This window comes from Natator depressus, chromosome 11 (genome assembly GCF_965152275.1).
Source record: "Natator depressus isolate rNatDep1 chromosome 11, rNatDep2.hap1, whole genome shotgun sequence".
NCBI classification, from domain to species: Eukaryota; Metazoa; Chordata; order Testudines; family Cheloniidae; genus Natator; species Natator depressus.
Genome location: NC_134244.1, coordinates 39,474,503 through 39,494,827, shown reverse-complemented (window position 1 = coordinate 39,494,827; position 20,325 = coordinate 39,474,503). Strand labels below are relative to the sequence as shown.

At 37.2% G+C, this 20,325-nt stretch overlaps 1 protein-coding gene across 1 annotated transcript in view; it reads left to right on the top strand.

Moving 5' to 3' along the window:
• TLK1 (tousled like kinase 1) overlaps positions 1-20,325 on the top strand; it is a 123,054-nt gene that overhangs the window by 57,710 nt on the left and 45,019 nt on the right. The window contains exons 4-8 of the mRNA XM_074967568.1: positions 6,891-6,966; positions 12,884-12,930; positions 13,562-13,654; positions 18,311-18,400; positions 19,254-19,346. Coding sequence (XP_074823669.1) covers positions 6,891-6,966; positions 12,884-12,930; positions 13,562-13,654; positions 18,311-18,400; positions 19,254-19,346 — 399 coding nt within the window. The remainder of the gene's footprint in view (positions 1-6,890; positions 6,967-12,883; positions 12,931-13,561; positions 13,655-18,310; positions 18,401-19,253; positions 19,347-20,325) is intronic.

Genomic DNA, 20,325 nt, shown 5'->3' with positions numbered 1-20,325 from the left:
TTCTCCTGCTTACAGCCATAATTGGTCTGCCATTAGTTTAACTGCACTGGTATAACCCTTAAAATGGACAAGCAAAGCCATTACTTGCATCACTGGAGCTCACTCCATTTTTAATATGGGTAGGCTTGCCTGCTGTAAATATCTAGCTTTGACCATCTACACCAGATATTGCACTGGGTAGCAATACCGATGGCTATAATCCGAGGAAATCTCCAGTCTAGACAAGTCCTTTATCTAGTATGCACCAAACCTAAGTATGGGTATCTTGAACTCTTTGGCTGGAATGATAGTTTGCTTAATCTGAATTGTTGTCACATGTTGTATTGCTAATTAGAAGCATTGCTGGTTAGCTAGGAGTGCTTTCATTTTAGGAGGAGTTTCATCATGTCCAGGTAACTTAAACCTTAAGGAACTATGTTTTTATAATTAACAAAGTAGAGAGCTTAGATTCTGCCTAAGCTGCTGAAGCTTATTTCAGTTGTCTAGTAAGTGTGTGTCCCTTCCAAAACAGGTTCCCCAAGATGGCTGTAGTATACCAAGTTTACCAGTCACAAAGAGGATGTGGATCCTAAGTCTGACATTGTTTGTTTGTTCACCCCTTTGAATAATTTTGCTAGCCAGATAAATTTTGTATCTTGTCCTTCCAGGATGCATTTTCTTGGCATTAATAAATAGACGATTTTCTTGCCCAGAGGGGTGTGACTGCCTATACTTTTTATTTATGGTTTTTCACAAGAACAAAACACTCAATTTTCTGCTGTGGCAGTCCACTTAAGAGAAAAGTCTTAATTCTCTGGCTTTTTTTGTCCATCTTTCTGGCAAAGGAGAAAGATATAGCATTACAATACTGCTTTCACATTTTATCTGGTTAGATAGAATTAGAGAGTGGCATAGATCAAGCTCTGATCTTTGTTTATTTTGTTTGAATCCTCTGAGAGCGATTGTGTAACTTCCAGAGTACTGGTAAGCAAAAATTGCCCAACTTTCAGTTATAGAGCCTTTTGGCTAACTGACAGCCATGCAAACTCAATGTTGTGTCTAAAAGTTCAGCTATGTTCATTCTGGCTTGTGCATCATAACTAGTTAGAGAATCTCTGGGACACTGTCTATAATTGGGCTAAAGAGGTTAATTTAAGGCCCAGTTTGGCCTCTAGTTGATACTTAAACAGTTCTGTTGGTGACACATGGGTTAGACTAGTGTTCATCCTCCCAAAGCAGTACTGGTTCTTAAGTGCTAAAAAGAGTAAAAACTAGTAACAATGTAAGTAAAAAAAAAAAAAGAGAGAGAGAGACAGACAGCAGAAAAACTTTTGAATGTATGCCAGGAGCAAATCTGATAGGTAAGAAGTTGCTATTTTAAAATTTCTAACTATAACTGCATGTTGGAGATCTTGCATTGTCTGAGACATGGAGCATGATCTACTTGGGTAGTATCTCAGTTTTTCAAATAGAAAATTTCATTAAATTTTTATAATCTATTTACCTCTTTCTAGTTAATCTTGAAGGAAGTTTGTAAAAAAATTCTGGAAAGCAACTGAGTGTTACTGCTAGTTGTAGAAATGCCTAATTAACTTTTTAATGGCACTACTTGGAGAACTATTAACAGCTCTACAAAGAAATTAATGGTGCTGCCTGGTAACTCTCTTCGAACAATACTGCAGTGGTGTAGGTTGGAAGTTAAGGGAGATGACAGTGGAAGTGTTCCATTGCACGCTGGAAATTATGCTACGTTGTTGCAATTCTGTGAAAGAAAAACATAATCCTATATCAGGGTGGTGCCTATTATCTAGGACAGAGCTTCCCAAACTTTTCTTGTTGCGTGTCCCCTTGCAGTAGTACCAGCTGCCCACAAACCTCTACCCTTCTCATCACTGGTACTTTGTGTTTTTTTTTTTAACACTACCTGTCTTTAGCCATCTGTCCATATTTCACTGTTACATAAAGGTATAGTTATAGTGCAGGGGTAGGCAACCTATGGGACGCCTGCCGAAGGCGGCACGCAAGCTGATTTTCAGTGGCACTCACACTGCCTGGGTCCTGGCCATTGGTCCGGGTGGCTCTGCATTTTAATTTAATTTTAAATGAAGCTTCTTAAACATTTTAAAAACCTTATTTACTTTACATACAACAATAGTTTAGTTCTATATTATAGACTTATAGAAAGAGACCTTCTAAAAATGTTAAAAATGTATTACTGAAACGCGAAACCTTACATTAGAGTGAACAAATGAAGACTCGGCACATCACTTCTGAAAGGTTGCTGACCCCTGTTATAGTGTGACATACAACCAAAAAAAAACCCCTGACTAAGTTCTGAGCTCTGTTAGACTGGACAATTGCTGGGTAACTAAACCTGCACTGTACGGTGATTGGAGGTGCGGGCTTTGTACATCAGTGTCTCGGTGTATCTGTGTTCTCATTGTTACGTCTTGAAGTAAATTAACTACCATATTTATATACAACAAATTCCCACTGAGTTTTAAAGCTTTGTCTCAGTAGCCTATTATGAAAATGCAATAAGTAAAATACAGTCCACCATTACACAATTCCTCCTGTGTACCCCCCAGAGATGTCTCATGTACCACAGTTTGGGAACCCCTGATCTAGGATCTTGTATGACCTCCATCACTGGAGATCAGCGGTTCTCAAACTGTGGGTTGGGACCCCAAAGTGGATCGTGACCATATTTTAATGGGGTCGCCAGGGCTGGCATTAGACTTGCTGAGGCCTGGGGCTGAAGCCAATGCCCTAGGGCTTCAGCCCTGAGAAGCGGGGCTCAGGTTACACAGACCCCTCCCCCACAGGGCTGAAGCCTTGGGGTAGGGTGACCATCCATCCTGTTTTTTGGGACTTTTTCTTATATAGGCGCCTTTCACCACCCCCCCCCCCCCACCCCTTGTCCTGTTTTTTCACAGTTGCTATCTGGTAACCCTACCCTGAGGCTTTGGTCCCCCCACTGCCCTGGGCGGTGGGGCTCGGGCTTTGGCCCCCACGATCCTCCTGGGATTGTGTAGTAATTTTTGTTGTCAGAAGGGGGTCACGGTGCAATGAAGTTTGAGAACCGCTGCCATAGATTATTTGAATGCCTCAGAAACACTGATGAATTTATCCTCAGAACACTCTTGTGAAGTAGGAAGGTCCATTATCCTCAATTTACATATAGGGAACTGAGACACACAGAATAAGTGATTGATCCAAGGTCACACAAGAAGTCTGTGGCAGAACTGGGAATTCAACCCAGATCTTCTGACAAAGTACAGTGCCTTAATCACAGGGCCGTATTTCTAAGGCTAGGGTGATTATTTCTAAATTGTAAGGTACCTTTGTATATTGGATTCTTAAAAAAAAGTAACAAAAAAGCCCCCAAAATTCAGCAACCACACATTTAAAAAAAAAAATGTAAAGGGCCCTAAGCAGAGCTATTCACTGCGTTATGTCTCCTGCTGGAGGTTCCTTCCATGTTCTCTGAAAGATGATTTCTGGATTTCTGCCATGCTAAGGCTTTATTTTTTGCAGCTGTGATGATTCATAAAAAAAATTAAGTGGAGGATGTCTTTACATTTTGAATGAGCAATCAGAAAAATGGTGGCACTAAATAAAGGAATGTGCTTTCTTGACCCATTTTTCAAAAGGTGTTACATTCTCTTCAAAGAGTTTGTAGTTATGACAGATATTATGATGAGAGATTGTAGCATTATACTCCTTTAAGTAACATCTGGTGTGTGTTCACACTAAATGTAATATTTTAAAAGAATAAATTTAAACTTTTAATGTTACATACAAGGGTTTTTGAAATGGTGTCATAAGAGTTGGTTATGGTAGACAATTTGTCATATGAAAGGTAAAGTAGGAGCTTGAAGATATATTCATAAGGTGAGCGGTGCTTCCCTTTGTGATGCTGAGACCTTAACTGTATTGCAACAGATTGTGAAAAATAATGTAGAAATTTAGATCTTGATTAGAAATGCAATACTAATATTAGTTTATGTAGTGAGAATGTTAGTTTATTATCAAACTCTGATGCAGTACTGATGTAATCATGCTATGCTTTGTTAGTGATAACGTGGTATATAAAAATATATCTGTATTTGACATTTTTAAATTTCTCAATGCATGACATACTTTTCCTTTCTTTTTCCAGTGTATATTTATCTCCTGTTTTGTATGCCAGACAAGGATGCAGAAAATATAGTAGAATTTAGAAATTAATCATTTTTCTATGTCACTAATACGAATATTAAAATCAAAGATTTTGGAATAGCAGAATTTTAATAGAGATGCCTTGCAAATATAGGTTCTGATCTGCATGGGTGGACCTCAGTTAATTTGGTTGGATTCCACCCATGCGGATCAGATTGCAGATTTGGTGTGACAATGAAAAGACAATTTAGTAAATGCTGTATTTCTTGTACTACTTTGATACAAAATAGTCACACATAATTTTACTGAATGTTTGTTCCTGAAAACTATACCTGTATTTCAGTGTCCTTTTACATGTGAATGACATAAGTTTACTAGATTCTGTTCACATTTAAGGTATGTAGATTTTGATTGGAGTACAGATTGGCTATGTGCAATTCATGGTTAATCTTAAACTGAGTTCTGTGGATTTTGAGTGCTTCTGATAGTGTATGAATACCTTGGTCTTTCCCACCATTATAAGTTTGTATTTTCTATTCTCTGCAGATAAAGAATTCTTTAAAACTCTTTTCATAGTCTTTGGCTGTAAATCTGAGTGGTGAAGGGGGTAAGATTTAGGGGGGAAAGTAAATTTAAAAAATATAAATGCATTAATTATATGGAGGAAAAATTTAATGATTATTAAAAACTGAAAATCTCAGCACCATTAAGCTGTAGAGAGGGAAAGACATTACATATTTAAGACACAAATAGTACAAATTGGTGGTTTTCCACATTTTTTCTTTGAAAAAATTCTATATGCTACTATGAATTGTTCTGCAAGTAAATATAAAATATTTATATAGATCTGTATTTCTATCTTAACCCACAATTTTGGAAAGAGAGAATAATTATTTTAGAGACAGACTATTACAAATGAATACGTTTTATAAAAGGAAATATTAAGGCCAAAATTAAAAACTATCAAGCCAAGACAGAAACAAGTGGTAAACCACAAAATACACAGGTAAACTAGGGCCTGAACCACATAAAGTATAGGGGTCTTGCAATATGCCAGGTTTGTGTTTTTCTTCATAGTTCTGGAATCTGATATTGGTGGCTTTCTAAAAATGTTTTTTCTTGTTTGTAAGTTTTGCTGAAGTTTTATACGTGAAGGCAGCTTTATTATTTGGGGAGTGTTCACCAGGAAGATATTTCCCCAGCTTCATAGCTCTTGAATTTGTTGTAATTCGTATGGTTCCATTAGAAGATGAAAGGTGCTGCTTGGTTTCTGGAAAACATTTTGTGGTGATTTGAGCTGATATGCCCAAGTTTTGCGTATGCATTGTGCATTATCATATGAATATTGTATTTACCAAAAGTGAAAATTACCTCCAGTATAATTTTAGACATCTTATTAGAGTGCTAATACTGTTTGCAGTTTAAGGTTAAACTAAACAAAACGAATGAAAAGGGTTAAAAGAAAATTGAAGTATTTTTCTACAAATCATTGGAGTTTTTGATTTTTCAAAATGAAATTTAAATTCCTACAGAGGTTTATAGATGAGAAAGCTGATAGTTATTCTGCAATTGGAAAATTAACTTTTTGGGAAATTTGAAATGATTGTGTAGACATATTTAATAGTTGTAAAGAATGTACAGTTTTAAAAAAATATACTTTGGCTATTTAAGATGCTGTATTAAAATGCTAATAATGGAATAACAAATTTGAGAATAAAATCACTTAACTATTTTCCAACAAAACTGAAAGCAGAAAAGGAAAGAGGAAAAGATTACTTTTTAATGTCATCAATACTTGGTTAAATCTTGTCAATTTATCACTTAACAACTTGCTTTGTTCGCAGAATGTTCATTAAATGTTTAGACTGAACATAACTTTAGATAACAGTGCATCACTCAACAGCATAATATAGAGAAACATTTGTAAGCATCATGTTTCTGTAGAAAGATACATTTTGAAAATAGCTTTGACAAACTTTTATTCTTATATCAAAACTGTGCAGTATATGGAAGTCAGTAGTGTCCAGAGCTGTCAGCCTGGACTTGGGCCCCTTTCAACTGGGCAGTGTACAAATATAGTAAAAAAGCAGACTTTGACCATAACACCTTATCTCATTTAAAACTATAGTAGAACCTCAGTTATGAACATCAGAGTTATGAACTGATAGATTAACCACGCACCTCATTAGAAACTGGAAACATGCAATCAGGTAGCAGCAGAGACCAAAAAAAATACAGTATGGTGTTAAACATAAGCTACTAAAAATATAAAGGGAACGTTTAAAAAAAAGATTGATGTGGTAAGGAAATGGTTTCTGTGCTTGTTTCATTTAAATTAAGGTAGTTAAAATAAACATTTTTTCTTCTGCATAGTAAAGTTTCAAAGCTGTGTTAAGTCAAGATTCATTTGTGAACTTTTGAAAGAACAGTCATAACGTTTTGTTCATAGTTACAAACATTTCAGAGTTACGAATAACCTCCATGCTCAAGGTGTTCATACCTCTGATGTTCTACTCTAAACACAACAAACAGGTGTAATAAACCTTATGAAGGGAAGGAGTACAAGAGTAAGTACTCATATTGTCATCTTTTTCCTTCAGTTAAAATCTGAAATGATATTCCGGCTGAACTGAGACCATGTTTTATGAATGAGATTTTTTATTTATTGCATGTAACAATAATATAAATAAGTAGAGCTGTTGCTGGATCAGATTCTTTTGCATTTTAAGACATTAATTTGCTTTTTGTAGACTCCGGAGAAGAAACAATCAGAACCTTCCAGGGGAAGAAAGAGGAAAGCAGAGAATCAGAGCGAAAGCAGCCAAGGTACACCAAACGTTTTTTGAATTATAGCAAATCAGTTAGGTATTACATGCATTTAGTCAAATTATATTTGCTTGAACACATGAAATTTAGGGTTTCTCTGCACAGTCCTGCAGTGCAAACTATGGGGGTATGAATTGCAGTGCACAGTAAAGTGTTATACTGTAACTGTCCTGTGTAGACCCTGCTAGCGCAAACTAGAAGGTTCCTAGTTCGTGTTTCAAACAGGACTACATCAATGCAAACCAGGTATCTTTTAGTTCATACTAGTAGGGTCTACACAGGACAGTTACAGTGCAACATTTTAGCGCTCACTACAGTTCATGCCGGGTAGTCTGCATTGTGGGGCTGTGTAGACAAGCCCTTAGACAGCCTTACAGAGTTCTACACTCATTGCCCGAGACAAGTGATGTTTTTAGCTGGTGAATAAAATATATCTTTTTCCCCATTATCAGTCTTGGGTAGGTACAGGCAAGTAGATTCTGTATCTGAGCTGTTAATTGTGTAAAAGAATTTTGTATGGCTGCACTTAGCTCTTGCCATTATGACATTCTACCTGTTTGTTCAGAACTGCAGCAATTCTTCTCACTAGTATGCCTCTGCAGTTCCTTTTCTTATTCCAGCTGATGAGCAGGAATTCATGGTTTTAAAGTTTTCATTTGCTTGCTCTTCAGATAAATTGCCATTATCCTGAGTGACCTTTTTCCATCCAACAAATGTTCATAGGGGAGGATTAAATAGTTGGGGGATCAGTAGAGTGAAATAGATGACTTACATCTGATATGACTTGACTTTGACTTGAATCCAGCCATAACTGTTACTATCCAGTGGCTGTTTGGCCTTTGTGAAATGTGTGGTGCTCTCAGTCCGTTTCCTAGTGGACAATATATATACTTGTTCCTCAAAACACCGTCATGATACTTACCAATTGGTACTCTTTTAGACAAGTATGGGGTTCATTGAAATATCCTGTCCCATTTTAAGGTGACTTTTTTAGGGCAGGAATGGTGGAGACTCATAAGTCTCTGGGTAACTATCTAGCATATAAAGAAAAAGTAGTTGTGAGAATGGGGCCTATTTTATTGTTTTGGTGTTCCATTTGAACTAATAAATATCCCTTTAAATGCAAATATATAAGCCAGGAGCTAGGAGCATTGTTCATTTGCCTCTTGGTCATTTACTGTGTTTTTTATTTTATATTTGTGGTTGGTTCTTGTCCTGCCTCTGAGTTGATACTTGAATACTTTACCTGTTCTAATCACTGGTAGGCCTTTTGACGTGGCAGTTCAAACTATGTAGAAATAATTCTAATGATCAAGATTGCTATTTTAAAATACTGTAGCTTAGCTGCCACTAGCACCTGATTTTCCAGCCAAGGGTATATATTCCATTCTGAGCTGAGTGGTGTAGGTTTTAGACTCGTTGGTGATGTACACCTGGGCAATCCGCAAACTTGGACTCTGGCAACTGAGGGAACAGAATGTCAGCTGATTAAAAGGAAATTAGAGCCAACTGTGAGGGCTTATGGGGTTTGTTCATAAAGACAATGTAGTTGGATGTTCCCCTTCCCTTTACCAGAGTGATTGATAAAGCATGATCTGCCCAGGAAATTACTTGGGAAGGAGAAGGGGTTTGGGGTCTTTAAATACAGAGCCTTCTTGGGAGCAAAGATAAAGAACTCCTTCAAATGGATGTTTGGTATTTTTGGATTGGAGAAATTTATTAATTTGTGACTGCATAGTTTAATGTTAACATGGTTTTAAGTCACTTGATAAATCACAGTCACTTGTTTGGGTGTGAAAACTTATGTCTCTGGGACTGATTTCTATTAAATATCTCTGGTCTGCTTGAAGCTACAGTGGCAATATTTCACACATACAGATAAATAAGTTGGGAGTTTTTCTTGTAATGTCTTGCCAAGACCTGAATTTTGGGTTTTATATGTTCGCTGCAATAGCTGATGACATCACGGACATATAAAACAATGGAGGCAGCTGCATTCCTTATAATGCTTTAGATGTTAATGTTGTTAACTGTTACAGAAGATACTCTGAAAACTAGAATAAATAAATTAAATAACTGGCTTGCATTATAAAACAATCTTTTTATCCATTTCTTTTAATATTTAAATTATTCTAGAAAATTTTTTAGTATTGTCCTCAAGATTAATTTCTCCTCTAGCTACTTATGCATGGTGTAAAGTATAATGCAGGCAGTCTAACTTTGTCTTGCAATATTTTTTTTTGTACATTTTTCAGGGAAGTGTAGGCTATCCCTTCCCATGTTAAGCCAAAAAAGCAAAGTGTAAGATATGTTGCTTTAAAATGTTTAGGTGATCATTTTGATTTGAGTGTTTACTGCTATTTAAATGTATAATTTATTTTGTTCTTAAAAAAAAAAAAAGTTTCAGACAATCTGACGCTCTCCTCTCACTTGACTCTTGGTCTCTTAACTGTTGTGATACAGTCACCTCACAGAGGCTTTGCCTATTATAAACTTTTTTGGGAAATTTCCCACAGCTGCTTTTCTAGTGCTCCCATCATTGCTGCCCCTCATGGAGTGGAACAAGTGGTAGTAAAAGCAGGAAATTTTAACCATTTCTTAGAGCAGACAACCTGGTAATAAAAGCTCTTATGCCCTGTTTACCATGTTGTTACTGCCCATAGAACTTTATAACTACAATGTATCCTAATGTAGACAAGGCAGTAGTGTCCTCCATGCTAGATAGGACAGAATTTCAAATGTGAAAAACAAGCAGAAAAAAATCTGTTTGTAGCATAGGATCACCTTTCTGGCCTTCCTTATGCATTATAAAGAAGCAAAGGCGCAAAGCCCAGTTTTTTTCCTTACAGATCACTTTTAATGCTTCTCAGCTGACAAACTCCTTTCTTACCTATCCAGGTCAGCTTTTAGATAATTGGCAAGACTGGTATGGATATGGGGAAAGTGATAAAATAGTGCATTTGTTTAAAAATGTAATAAACCATCTCCTTCTTTACTGAAACCATGAAGAGTAGGGGGTAGGTAGGTGTAGGGAAATGGCTTTTATGAAAGAGACACTAGCAGTATGTGCTGGAATCCACTAAACCGTGTCATTAAATGCCATCTTGCTTAATTAGGGTGATTCTAAGGGAACAGGTTTGTTTAATATGTTTCAAAAACTGTAAGAATTGGTTAATGGCAGAATAAGTCAATATAAGTTGCATTGTACACTGTAATAACTTAATGTGTTGTCGAGCTAGTTATCACTGAGTTGTCCCTCAGCATGATAATTACAATACATAAATACAATACATAATTACAAATGCTGTTGTGTTCTGTTCAAGTGTGTACAGATTTGTTAGCATAAGTTTCCTTTTGGTTCTTTCCTTTGTTCGCATCTTTCTGTTTTCGTGGTCTCTTATGGCTTCTCAATAAACCATCTTGCCCCTAATATGTCTAAATATATAATGATTTGTATGCTTTGTAAAGGCAATTAATGGAAATAAAGGAATATCTCCTAGCATAATGTATTTCTAGGTGTGTCTGATAATAGGTTTGAATGCTTAATTTGAAACAGCTGTATGTCTACCATGGTGTGACAATTAATGGGGTCTACAGTAGTTGTAAGAGACAGCTGCACCTTCATGGTAGTGCTTACCTGAAAACAATGAACAAAAACCTCTAGAAGCTTAATGGCTGAAATATCAAATGCATTTTTTGTGGAAAACAAATGCATATGTATTTCTTTTTTAAAATTAAATTTTCTGTGGCTTGGTTTCCCAGTGTGGTTCCGCAGTTCTTCTCTTCTGGTGTCAGGAAGTGGAAGAGCAAAAGATAGGCAGTCTCCCTCCCCTTTAAGGCACTGTTCCCAGTCTCTTCCTTCCTCTCAGTGAGGAAAACAAAAAACGCTTCACACTGATGTGTTGTCTTTAGACTTCAAGCACAGGCACTATGAAAGATAGCACAGAGGAAACAGACAGACACCCTCGAAGTGGAAAGTGTAGCCTGAGAGTGGGTGCTTCCTGCAGATCATCACTGCAGGGCCGGTGGGTCTGAATTGTCTAGTCAGCAATTCACCAGTCCCCTGTCTTGCCAGTGGGAGCAAACCTGTATTGTGTGGCTTTCCCTTGCTTTTAGAGCACTCCCACTAGAGTCATTTTAGAGAAAATGCCTAGAAAAGCAGGGGAAAAAGAGCTATGGTGCTTCATCCAGGTCCCTTACCTATTCCTTCCTTTGTTCTGAGGGGGAGGCAGAGATGCTTAATCTTGAGACCATTGCATGGACCAAAAAGAATACAAAGCTCACCTGCTCTCTGTACTGAAGGACTCTACCCTAATTTACCCCAAGCAGTTCACTACACTCACTCCTTTGTGGAGCTTTTCTCTCCCACTCCCTCCTCAGTAACCTACCTTCTCTCTTTAGGCTCCACTAGAGATGCACAATGAGGACCCATCCCACTGGGACAAGTTCCTTAGGTTTATGTCCTATCTTAGGCCTCCTGTGAAGTCCCTGAGTCCTCAATAGGGTGCTCAGTGCTTTGCTCAAACCTTGTTGAACTCTTAGCTTTGGTGCTTCTTACTGTGCTTTCCTTGAAAGTGGAATTCTTTAGTTGAGATCGCCTTCACCTGACAGGGCTTATGGCGTTTGTTTGCCATCAACACTGTCTTGTTTTTCTTAAGGAAAAATTAATGCTTTGCACTTGTTATAGCTTCCTTACCAAAACAGTTTCTTCTTTTCACCTGAACCAGGAGATTTCCCACCCCAACCCCAACTTCTGTTCGATCACCAAAGCCCAGAGGAAATCCCCTGACACTGTGTGGATATATGTGGGACAGTGAAGGTGTACCCTGTCTCAAACACAGGAGTTCAGAAAGTCTCATTCCCTCTTCGTGCTCCGAGAGTCCCTGCAATTGTTTAAAGCCTCTGATTAACTTCCCCTGCTGGAATCTGTTGTTGCATTTGGAGACTCTCCTGCATCTGTTCTGTCAAAGCCGTGTCTGCTTCCATAGCTGAGAAAGAAACCTCCATAGATGACTATGCATTGCAAAGACTCGCAGCTCTATCTGCAGTCACCTTCACCAAGCACTAGAGACTGGATCTGTCCTCTTGGTCAGAGCATTCTAGTCATAACTCTGAAGATTTATGACTGACTTGCAAGGGGAAAAGAGCTGCTATCATCTCCACAAGGTGATACTCATTCTTTCTACTCTCTGTTCAGCCCCTTTGCACCTTTATATTGCCCCAGCTATCACAGCCTACTGAGTTAGCTGGTCAGTAATTTATTGTTGCCTCCATAAATTGGTACTGTACTTCTAGTTAGATTTTGTCCTCACTGTTTTTGCCCACTCACGTTCAGGAACTGAGCAAAGGGACTAGTATAGAAAGTGAGTTGTAGGCTAACCAGATTTGACATTTTTGGCAAGTCGTTAACTGGTGAGCCTGGAGACAGAGTGCCTAAAAGGTGGAGGAGCTTGGCACCAAAACTCTTGCCTGCCGATGTAAATGATGAACATCTCATCATGTCAGATGGGGATAGTCTTGTGGCTAAGGCACTGGAGTAGGAATTAGGAGATATGATTTAATTCCTGGCTTCTCTGCTACAGACTTCTTGTGAGAGTTGAACAGGCCATTCTCTCTGTGCCTCAGTTTCCCATTTGTGTGTTTAAAAAAAAAAAAAGCATAATTATACTTCATTGCCGTATGTGGATGATGTGAAAATAAATTAGTCAAAGTGCATGGAGTTCTCAGATGCTGTGCTGATGGGATGCCTTATGAATATCTAGATAGAAAGATCACACATTGGCTCACCAAGCTGCAGAAAACTGCTTAGCAGATTCTAAGACTTTATTTGACATACTTACTATGGAGGTGAAAAGTATACAGTATAGCGGTCTATTTTTGTCACTTCTAACGTCTTTAATTTTTTCTTTAACTTCAGGGAAAAGTATTGGGGGACGTGGTCACAAAATTAGTGACTATTTTGAAGTAAGTTTTTTATTTATTTTGAAAATTACTTTTTTGACTTTAAGATTGCAAGTAACTGTATAAGATACTAAATTTAGTTAAATTCACAAGCATAAATGTAAAGAGTACTGCACTACTCAGGCAACAGATTTGTTTAGATTGTCACCTGCCTTGATTTAGAAACACAAAATGCATGGCTTTCTATACAAAAGTAACACATACAAATCATGTCTACACTGTGAGCTAGCAATGTCTTTTAAATGTTACATTATTTTTACTAGTGTGGACAGGAGCTCAGTCTTTGAGAGAATAGTGATCTTTAATAGACCTTTTTATTTTTAGATCTAACGGTTATGGTGGGATGTTATCTTGGTCTTGCTGGAGCTGAAAAAGGATGAGGGGAATGGATGGTTTAAAATGAGTAGTTTTTAAAACATCTTTGGAGCTGTTTGTAAAATTTATATTTAAAAATTAAAGCTACGTCTTGAATAGTGGTTTTTGGGTTTTTTGGGGTTTTTTTTTTTGCACTCTCCTCCCTTTAGACATATAGGTTGTGCAGTAATACAGTAAGTGATACTTTTTTTTTTTTTTGCCTTACGGTCGATTTTCGATAAGAATGTTAACTAATTCTTTGGCCATGTTTCCTCTTCAGTACCAAGGTGGAAACGGCTCCAGTCCTGTAAGAGGCATATCTCCTGCAATCCGTTCTCCTCAAAATTCACATTCACATTCCGCCCCTTCTTCTGTAAGTTTGAACTATTAATCTGTTCAATTTCAGCATTCGGTTCAAAAGTTTTCAGTCACTGAAAATAGCCTTAATTGGGAATCACTGATTATAAATAATCACTGTAAATATTGAAACTTTCTAAACTTACTTTCAGAAAGAAATCTATAATACTACTTGTTTGGTTCAAAGAAATAAAGTTCAAATTTTTAAAAATGCTTTCAGTAAATTTTAGGTGTATAAACTAGGATTACTGTCTGATTGAAACATTGTTGTAAAATCAGAAGGGAAGCTCCAAGTTAATTATTACACTGTATAACTTCAGGTAACTGGTCACCAGGTATGGGTGGTTGTTGAATTCCAAGTCATTTATTTAAAATAAATTCATAACTTTTTCACTAAGTAATTTCAAAAACAGGACATAATAGCATCTGTTCACAAATACCCTACACACATTAAAAAAATATTTCTTACTCCTTTTTGCTAGGAAGGAATAGTGAGCAATCCAGGTTGTTTTGTTATAAGCAAAGATGCTGATAAACCAACAGATTCTAGTTAAATTTAAATACATGACTACTGTATCCCATATAATTCTCCTTACTAGTAATGTTTTGAAATGTGAAAGTTGGGATTTAATTTGAAAATAAATAGTTTCCGCTTATATACAGGCTTGCAGTGTTAATGTTGGACTTGCCTTTGTTTAACTCCGGGTGGCAGGACCATTTCTGGACAACTGCACTTTATTCTACTTGCTATCAGCTTCAGAATTTGAACTCCAAACTTCCCTTACGCTCTGTTGCTCAGGAAATGTTTTTTGAGTTTTGCTATATATTAGGGCTGTCGATTAATCACAGTTAACTTATGCAATTAACTCAAAAAAATAACTGTGATTAAAAAAATTAACCGCGATTAATCTCACTGTTAATAGAATACCAATAAAATTTATTAAATATTTATGGATGTTTTTCAATGTTTTCAAAAATATTGATTTCCATTACAGCACAGAATACAAAGTATACAGTGCTCACTTTATATTTTTATTACAAATATTTGCACTGTAAAAATGATAAACCCAAAAGAAATAGTATTTTTCAAGTCACAAGTTTGTTTACATTTACAGGTGATACTGCTGCCTGCTTCTTATTTACAAAGTCACCTGAAAGTGAAAACAGGTGTTCGCATGGCACTTTTGTAGCCAGTGTTGCAAGGTATTTACGTGCCATATATGCTAAACATTCGTATGTCCCTTCATGCTTCAGCCACCATTCCAGAGGACTTGCTTCCATGCTGATGATGATCATTTAAAAAAAACAGTGCGTTGTGACTGAACTCCTTGGGGGAGAATTGTATGTCCCCATCTCTGTTTTACCCACATTCTGCCATATATTTCCTGTTATAGCAGTCTCGGATGATGACCCAGCACATGTTGTTTGTTTTATGAACACTGTCACTTCAGATATGACAAAACGCAAAGAAGGTACCAATGTGAGATTTCTAAAAATAGCTACAGCACTCGACCCAAGGTTTAAGAATCTGAAGGGCTGTCCAAAATCTGAGAGGGATGAGGTGTGGAGCATGCTTTTAGAAGTCTTAAAAGAGCAACACTCCGATGCTGAAACTACCTAACCCAAAACACACACACACACACACACACACACACACACACACACACAAAATTAACCTTCTGCTGGTGGCATCTGACTCATGGTGATGAAAACGGACCGATGAATGTTCACTCTGCTTTGGATTGTTATCGAGCAGAACCCGTCATCAGCATAGATGCATATCCTCTGGAATGGTGGTTGAAGCATGAAGGGACATATGAATCTTTAACATATCTGGCACGTAAATATCTTACAATGCAGGTTACAACAGTGCCATGTGAATGCCTGTTCTCACTTTCAGGTGACATTGTTGTGATGTGTTCGGTCACAGAGACCCCTTGGGACTGTCACCTGATGTGCTGAAATGACCTCTGAGCCCATTTTCCCTGATGGCTTGGGACTCCAGAACCCTGCCTTGTTGAGCCAGACTCTCCAGTCAGCTGCAACAGAGACCCACGCCTGAACCGCGCCTCCAAAGCTGCAGGCTTTAATTGAAAACCACTCAACAGGTTACCTGTCTCCAGCACCCAGACACGCAGCTCCCAATGGGATCCAAACCCTAAATAAATCCATTTTACTCTGTATAAAGCTTATACAGGGTAAACTCATAAATTGTCCGCCCTCTATAACACTGATAGAGAGAGATGCACAGCTGTTTGCTCCACCAGGTATTAATCACTTACTCTGGGTTTAATAATAAACAAAAGTGATTTTATTAAATAAAAAAAGTAGGATTTAAGTGGTTTCAAGTAATAACAGACAGAACAAAGTAAGTTACCAAGCAAAATAAAACAAAGCACGCAAGTCTAAGCCCAATACATTAGGAAACTCAATACAGGTAAATTTCACCCTCAGAGATGTTCCAGTAAGCTTCTTTCACAGACTAGACTCCTCTTAGTCTCGGCCCAATCCTTTCCCCGGTACAGTGCTTGTTCCAGCTCAGGTGGTAGCTAGGGGATTTCTCATGATTGGCAACCCTTTTTGTTCTTTTCCACCCCCTTTTATAGCTTTGGCACAAGGCGGGAATCCTTTGTCTCTCTCTGGGTTCCCACCCTCCTTCTAAATGGAAAAGCACCAGGTTTAAGATGGATTCCAGTACCAGGTGACATGATCACATGTCACTGTAAGACTTCATTATCCATTCTTTCAGGGTTGGCCTGCACGTACCCAGGAGGGTTTGTGAGTAAACAGAGCCATTTGCAACCAGTTGTTCTAGCTAATGGGAACCATCAAGATCCTAAGCCACCATTAATGGCCCACACTTCGCATAATTATAGTAGGACCTCAGAGTTAACTTCATATTTCTAGTTTAGATACACAAATGATACATACATACAAATAGGATGAACACACTCAGTGGATTATAAGATTTGTAATGATACCTTACAAGAGACCTTTTGCATAAAGCAAATTCCAGTTACATTATATTCGCATTTCAAGCATATTTTCTTATAGCATATGGAGTGCAACGTCACAATTTGTAAACAAGAAGCGGGCACCATTATTTCCTGCAAATGTAACCAAACTTGTTTGTCTGAGCGGTTGGCTGAAGTAGGACTGAGTGGACTTGTAGGCTCTACAGTTTTACATTGTTTTGTTTCTGAATGCAGTTTTTTTTGTACATAATTCTACGTTTGTAAGTTCAACTTTCATGATAAAGAGATTGCAATACAGTATTTGTGTTAGGAGAATTGAAATATGCTATTTCTTTTTTTACAGTGCAAATATTTGTATTCAAAAATAAATAGAAAGTGTATTCTGTGTTGTAATTGAAATCAATATATTTGAAAATGTAGAAAACATCCAAAAATATTGAAATAAATGATATTTTATTATTAACAGTGCGATTAATCGCGATTAATTTTTTTAATTGCTTGATAGCCCTTCTCTCTCTTTCTGAATGTGTGTGTGTGTGTGTGTGTGTGTGTGTGTGTACGCGCACACACACTCTCTCTCTCTCTCTCTCTCTCTCCTTCCCCAAAAAGTGATTTCTCTTAGAGGTTTCAGACTGTTGTCTCAGTGATGTCTGGTTCCATAATATACAACAGGTTTCCCCTGTTCTGGGCCCTCTGATGTCAGAGAAGCCCTCCAAAACTAAAGGAAACCCAGCTTAGTTATTTTTGAGTTGTCAAACTTAGTCTAAGGCTTTATGTACACTGGAAACTGAAACACACACACACACACACACACACACACACACACACACACACACACACACACACACACACACACACACACACACACACACACACACGAACGAACGACAAAAGTTTGGCCGACGAAAAGCACTAGTGTGAACAGCACTTTATTGGCAGGAGCGCTCTCCTGCCGACAAAGCTACCGCTGCTCATTGAGGGTGTAAGTTTTTTGTCGGCGGGAGAGCTCTCTCCCACCAACAAACAGCGGCATCGCTGCGCGCCTTTTAGTGGCACAACTGTAGCAGCACAGCCATGTCACTAAAAAGTGCGTAGTGTAGACAAAGCCTCACAAAAATCTAGCTGAGGGACATTGGAAAAGGATGCAAACTTATGATACTAGTTGCTACCAGACAAAAGTTGTTAGACTTGGTATACAAGAGTCATTATTGGATCAGCTTTGTTCATACTATCTAACTGCTGTGGTTGATGCCAATTTTTTTTTTTTATTGAGCGTTAGTGTGAATTGATATGTATTGTGACTGTTTCTGCAAAATTTATTCTATTCCTCTTAAGGTAAGTAACGGTCTTTAGAAATTTTCTAATAGCTCCTATTCCACAGAGAGTAAGACTAAATCTCTCATCCTTTTCCCTGGAAATAGGATCTAATCTTAGTTCTTTTAGAGTATGTTGCATCCTCTCCAAAATACATATGTCATTAACTGCATGGTGAATAGCTAGATACAATACTCCAAAGATAGATCTGTCATATAGTTAAAAAGTATGGTCTTTCCTTGTTTTGTATTTTAGCTTGCTAATTACAACCAACGGTCAAGTAGTTATTTTCACAGGATTTTGAGATACACATTCAAAATACTTTCACTTTGCAATCTGAGTATTTCAATTTGAAACTGATATCTTTTGTTTATGTATTTTAGGTTCAACAGAATAGTCCTTCTCCTACGGCATTAGCTTTTGTGGACCACCCTGTTACACAGCCAAAACAGTTATCATTTAAAATCACTCAGGTAAACACTTTTGTGTAGACACTTCCCATGTTCTTTTTAGAATACATGAAAACACTGATCAGTGACCATTTATTTCCGTGCCTGATAACTGGTTCAAGACCAGTAATTACAAAATTTACAGGTTCTGCAAGCATTTGTAATGGTCTGCAAAAACATTTCTGTCCTTGATAAATTGTGAGCTGCTAGTCATTCTGATTACCATTTTGCTTTTTATGCTCATATAGCACTTCATGAACCATTAGAGTTAGATGAATGCTTTTTACCTTTTGCTCAAGATTCAGGTTGTCATGTGATCTTAAAAGTGTTGGTTTCTAGCTCTATCTGTATTTAAGATAGCAACCACTGTGGCAATGAGATATGGTCAGATACAACATGGCCTTTCAGAGCTAAAAGTCAAAGTTCTTTGTCAATGAAAATGGCAATCCTTTTTATGCCCTGAAGCACCCTTATTGTTGAACCGCTGTTTCGTCTGGCGTGTCCAGCCCAGTCCTCTGACCCTCTCTCTTTCACAGTTGGTTAGTTTAAAACTTCCTTACTTAGAGGGATACCATTTCAGACCAAACAGATACAATTTAACACAGTATTATTAGTAGACTTTTTCATTCAAGCCATTTTGTGTTTATCCCTTACTGGAAAAGAAAATTAATTGCTCTTTAATAGATTGGCTTTCAATTAATGAAGAACTTTATCAGTTAAAGTGGTTCGTCCAAACTCTTAACTCAACCCAGCCTGTTAATGGACAAAGACAATTACAATAATTTAAAATAATTAACAACATTGATACAAAAATGAGGAAAATCGTGTTACAGCTGCCAAAGAATGGAATTAAATATTTGAAAATGTTTTTGTTTAGACTGATCTCACGATGCTGAAATTAGCTGCACTGGAAAGTAATAAAAATCAAGACTTGGAAAAGAAAGAAGGTCGTATAGATGATTTGCTCAGGGTAAGTGTAAAAGACTGAGTAAAAGATGTCTATTTAAAATATCGGTTAGTGATGGTGTATAGAAAATATTTGTACTGCCATATAAAGCTGAAAATATATTAAAGTTTTAATATAAACATATGACAGAAAACACCAGATCTGTAAAGATTAAAATATTCTATAAAATCTGCATAAGTGCTTTTTCTGAGAAGCAGCATATACTATAAGCTCACTTCATCCGATGAAGTGAGCTGTAGCTCATGAAAGCTTATGCTCTAATAAATTTGTTAGTCTCCAAGGTGCCAAAAGTACTCCTTTTCTTTTTATGGATACAGACTAACACAGCTGCTACTCTGAAACCAAGCATATACTATGTGATAACTAAGTGCATGAATCTCATTTTTTTTCTGCTTCAGCATTTAAAAGAAACATGTCTTTGGCACATCTAACTATTAAACATGGTTATAGACGTCTTGAGGCTCCAGACAAGGGTGATATTGTATAAGGCAGTGTGTTAATTTAATTTCTTTGGCTTTTTACAAATCTTGATATATTTTCACATGACAGATTTCTTGCTTTAATTGTAAAGTAAAGCATTCCTCAGTAGGACAACTTATTACTACCTACGTTTTCAAGATTACCATGACAGAAGTACCGTGGGCACAAAATAACTGCCTATAATGAGAAAAAAATGAAGTACTTTGGAAAGTTCCTGTACTAGAGTAAGGGGGGTTGGGGTGGTTATACTCCAGAAGTAGTTGGGTTGCAGAGGTAACTATATCAACAACTAGACAAACAGGATGTGACAAAAAGCAGACAACAGTGCGCAGATGCAACAAATAGAAACCTTTAAAGGAGATGAGTAAAAGGGATTGTAATAACTTCACAAATTGTATATGTCTTATCTAATTTATGTTCATGAAATCTTGTATGTTTCTGTTTTTACCTGCTAAACTGTGTAGAAGTAATAAAGATAACACTGCAAAAATTCTAGTATGTT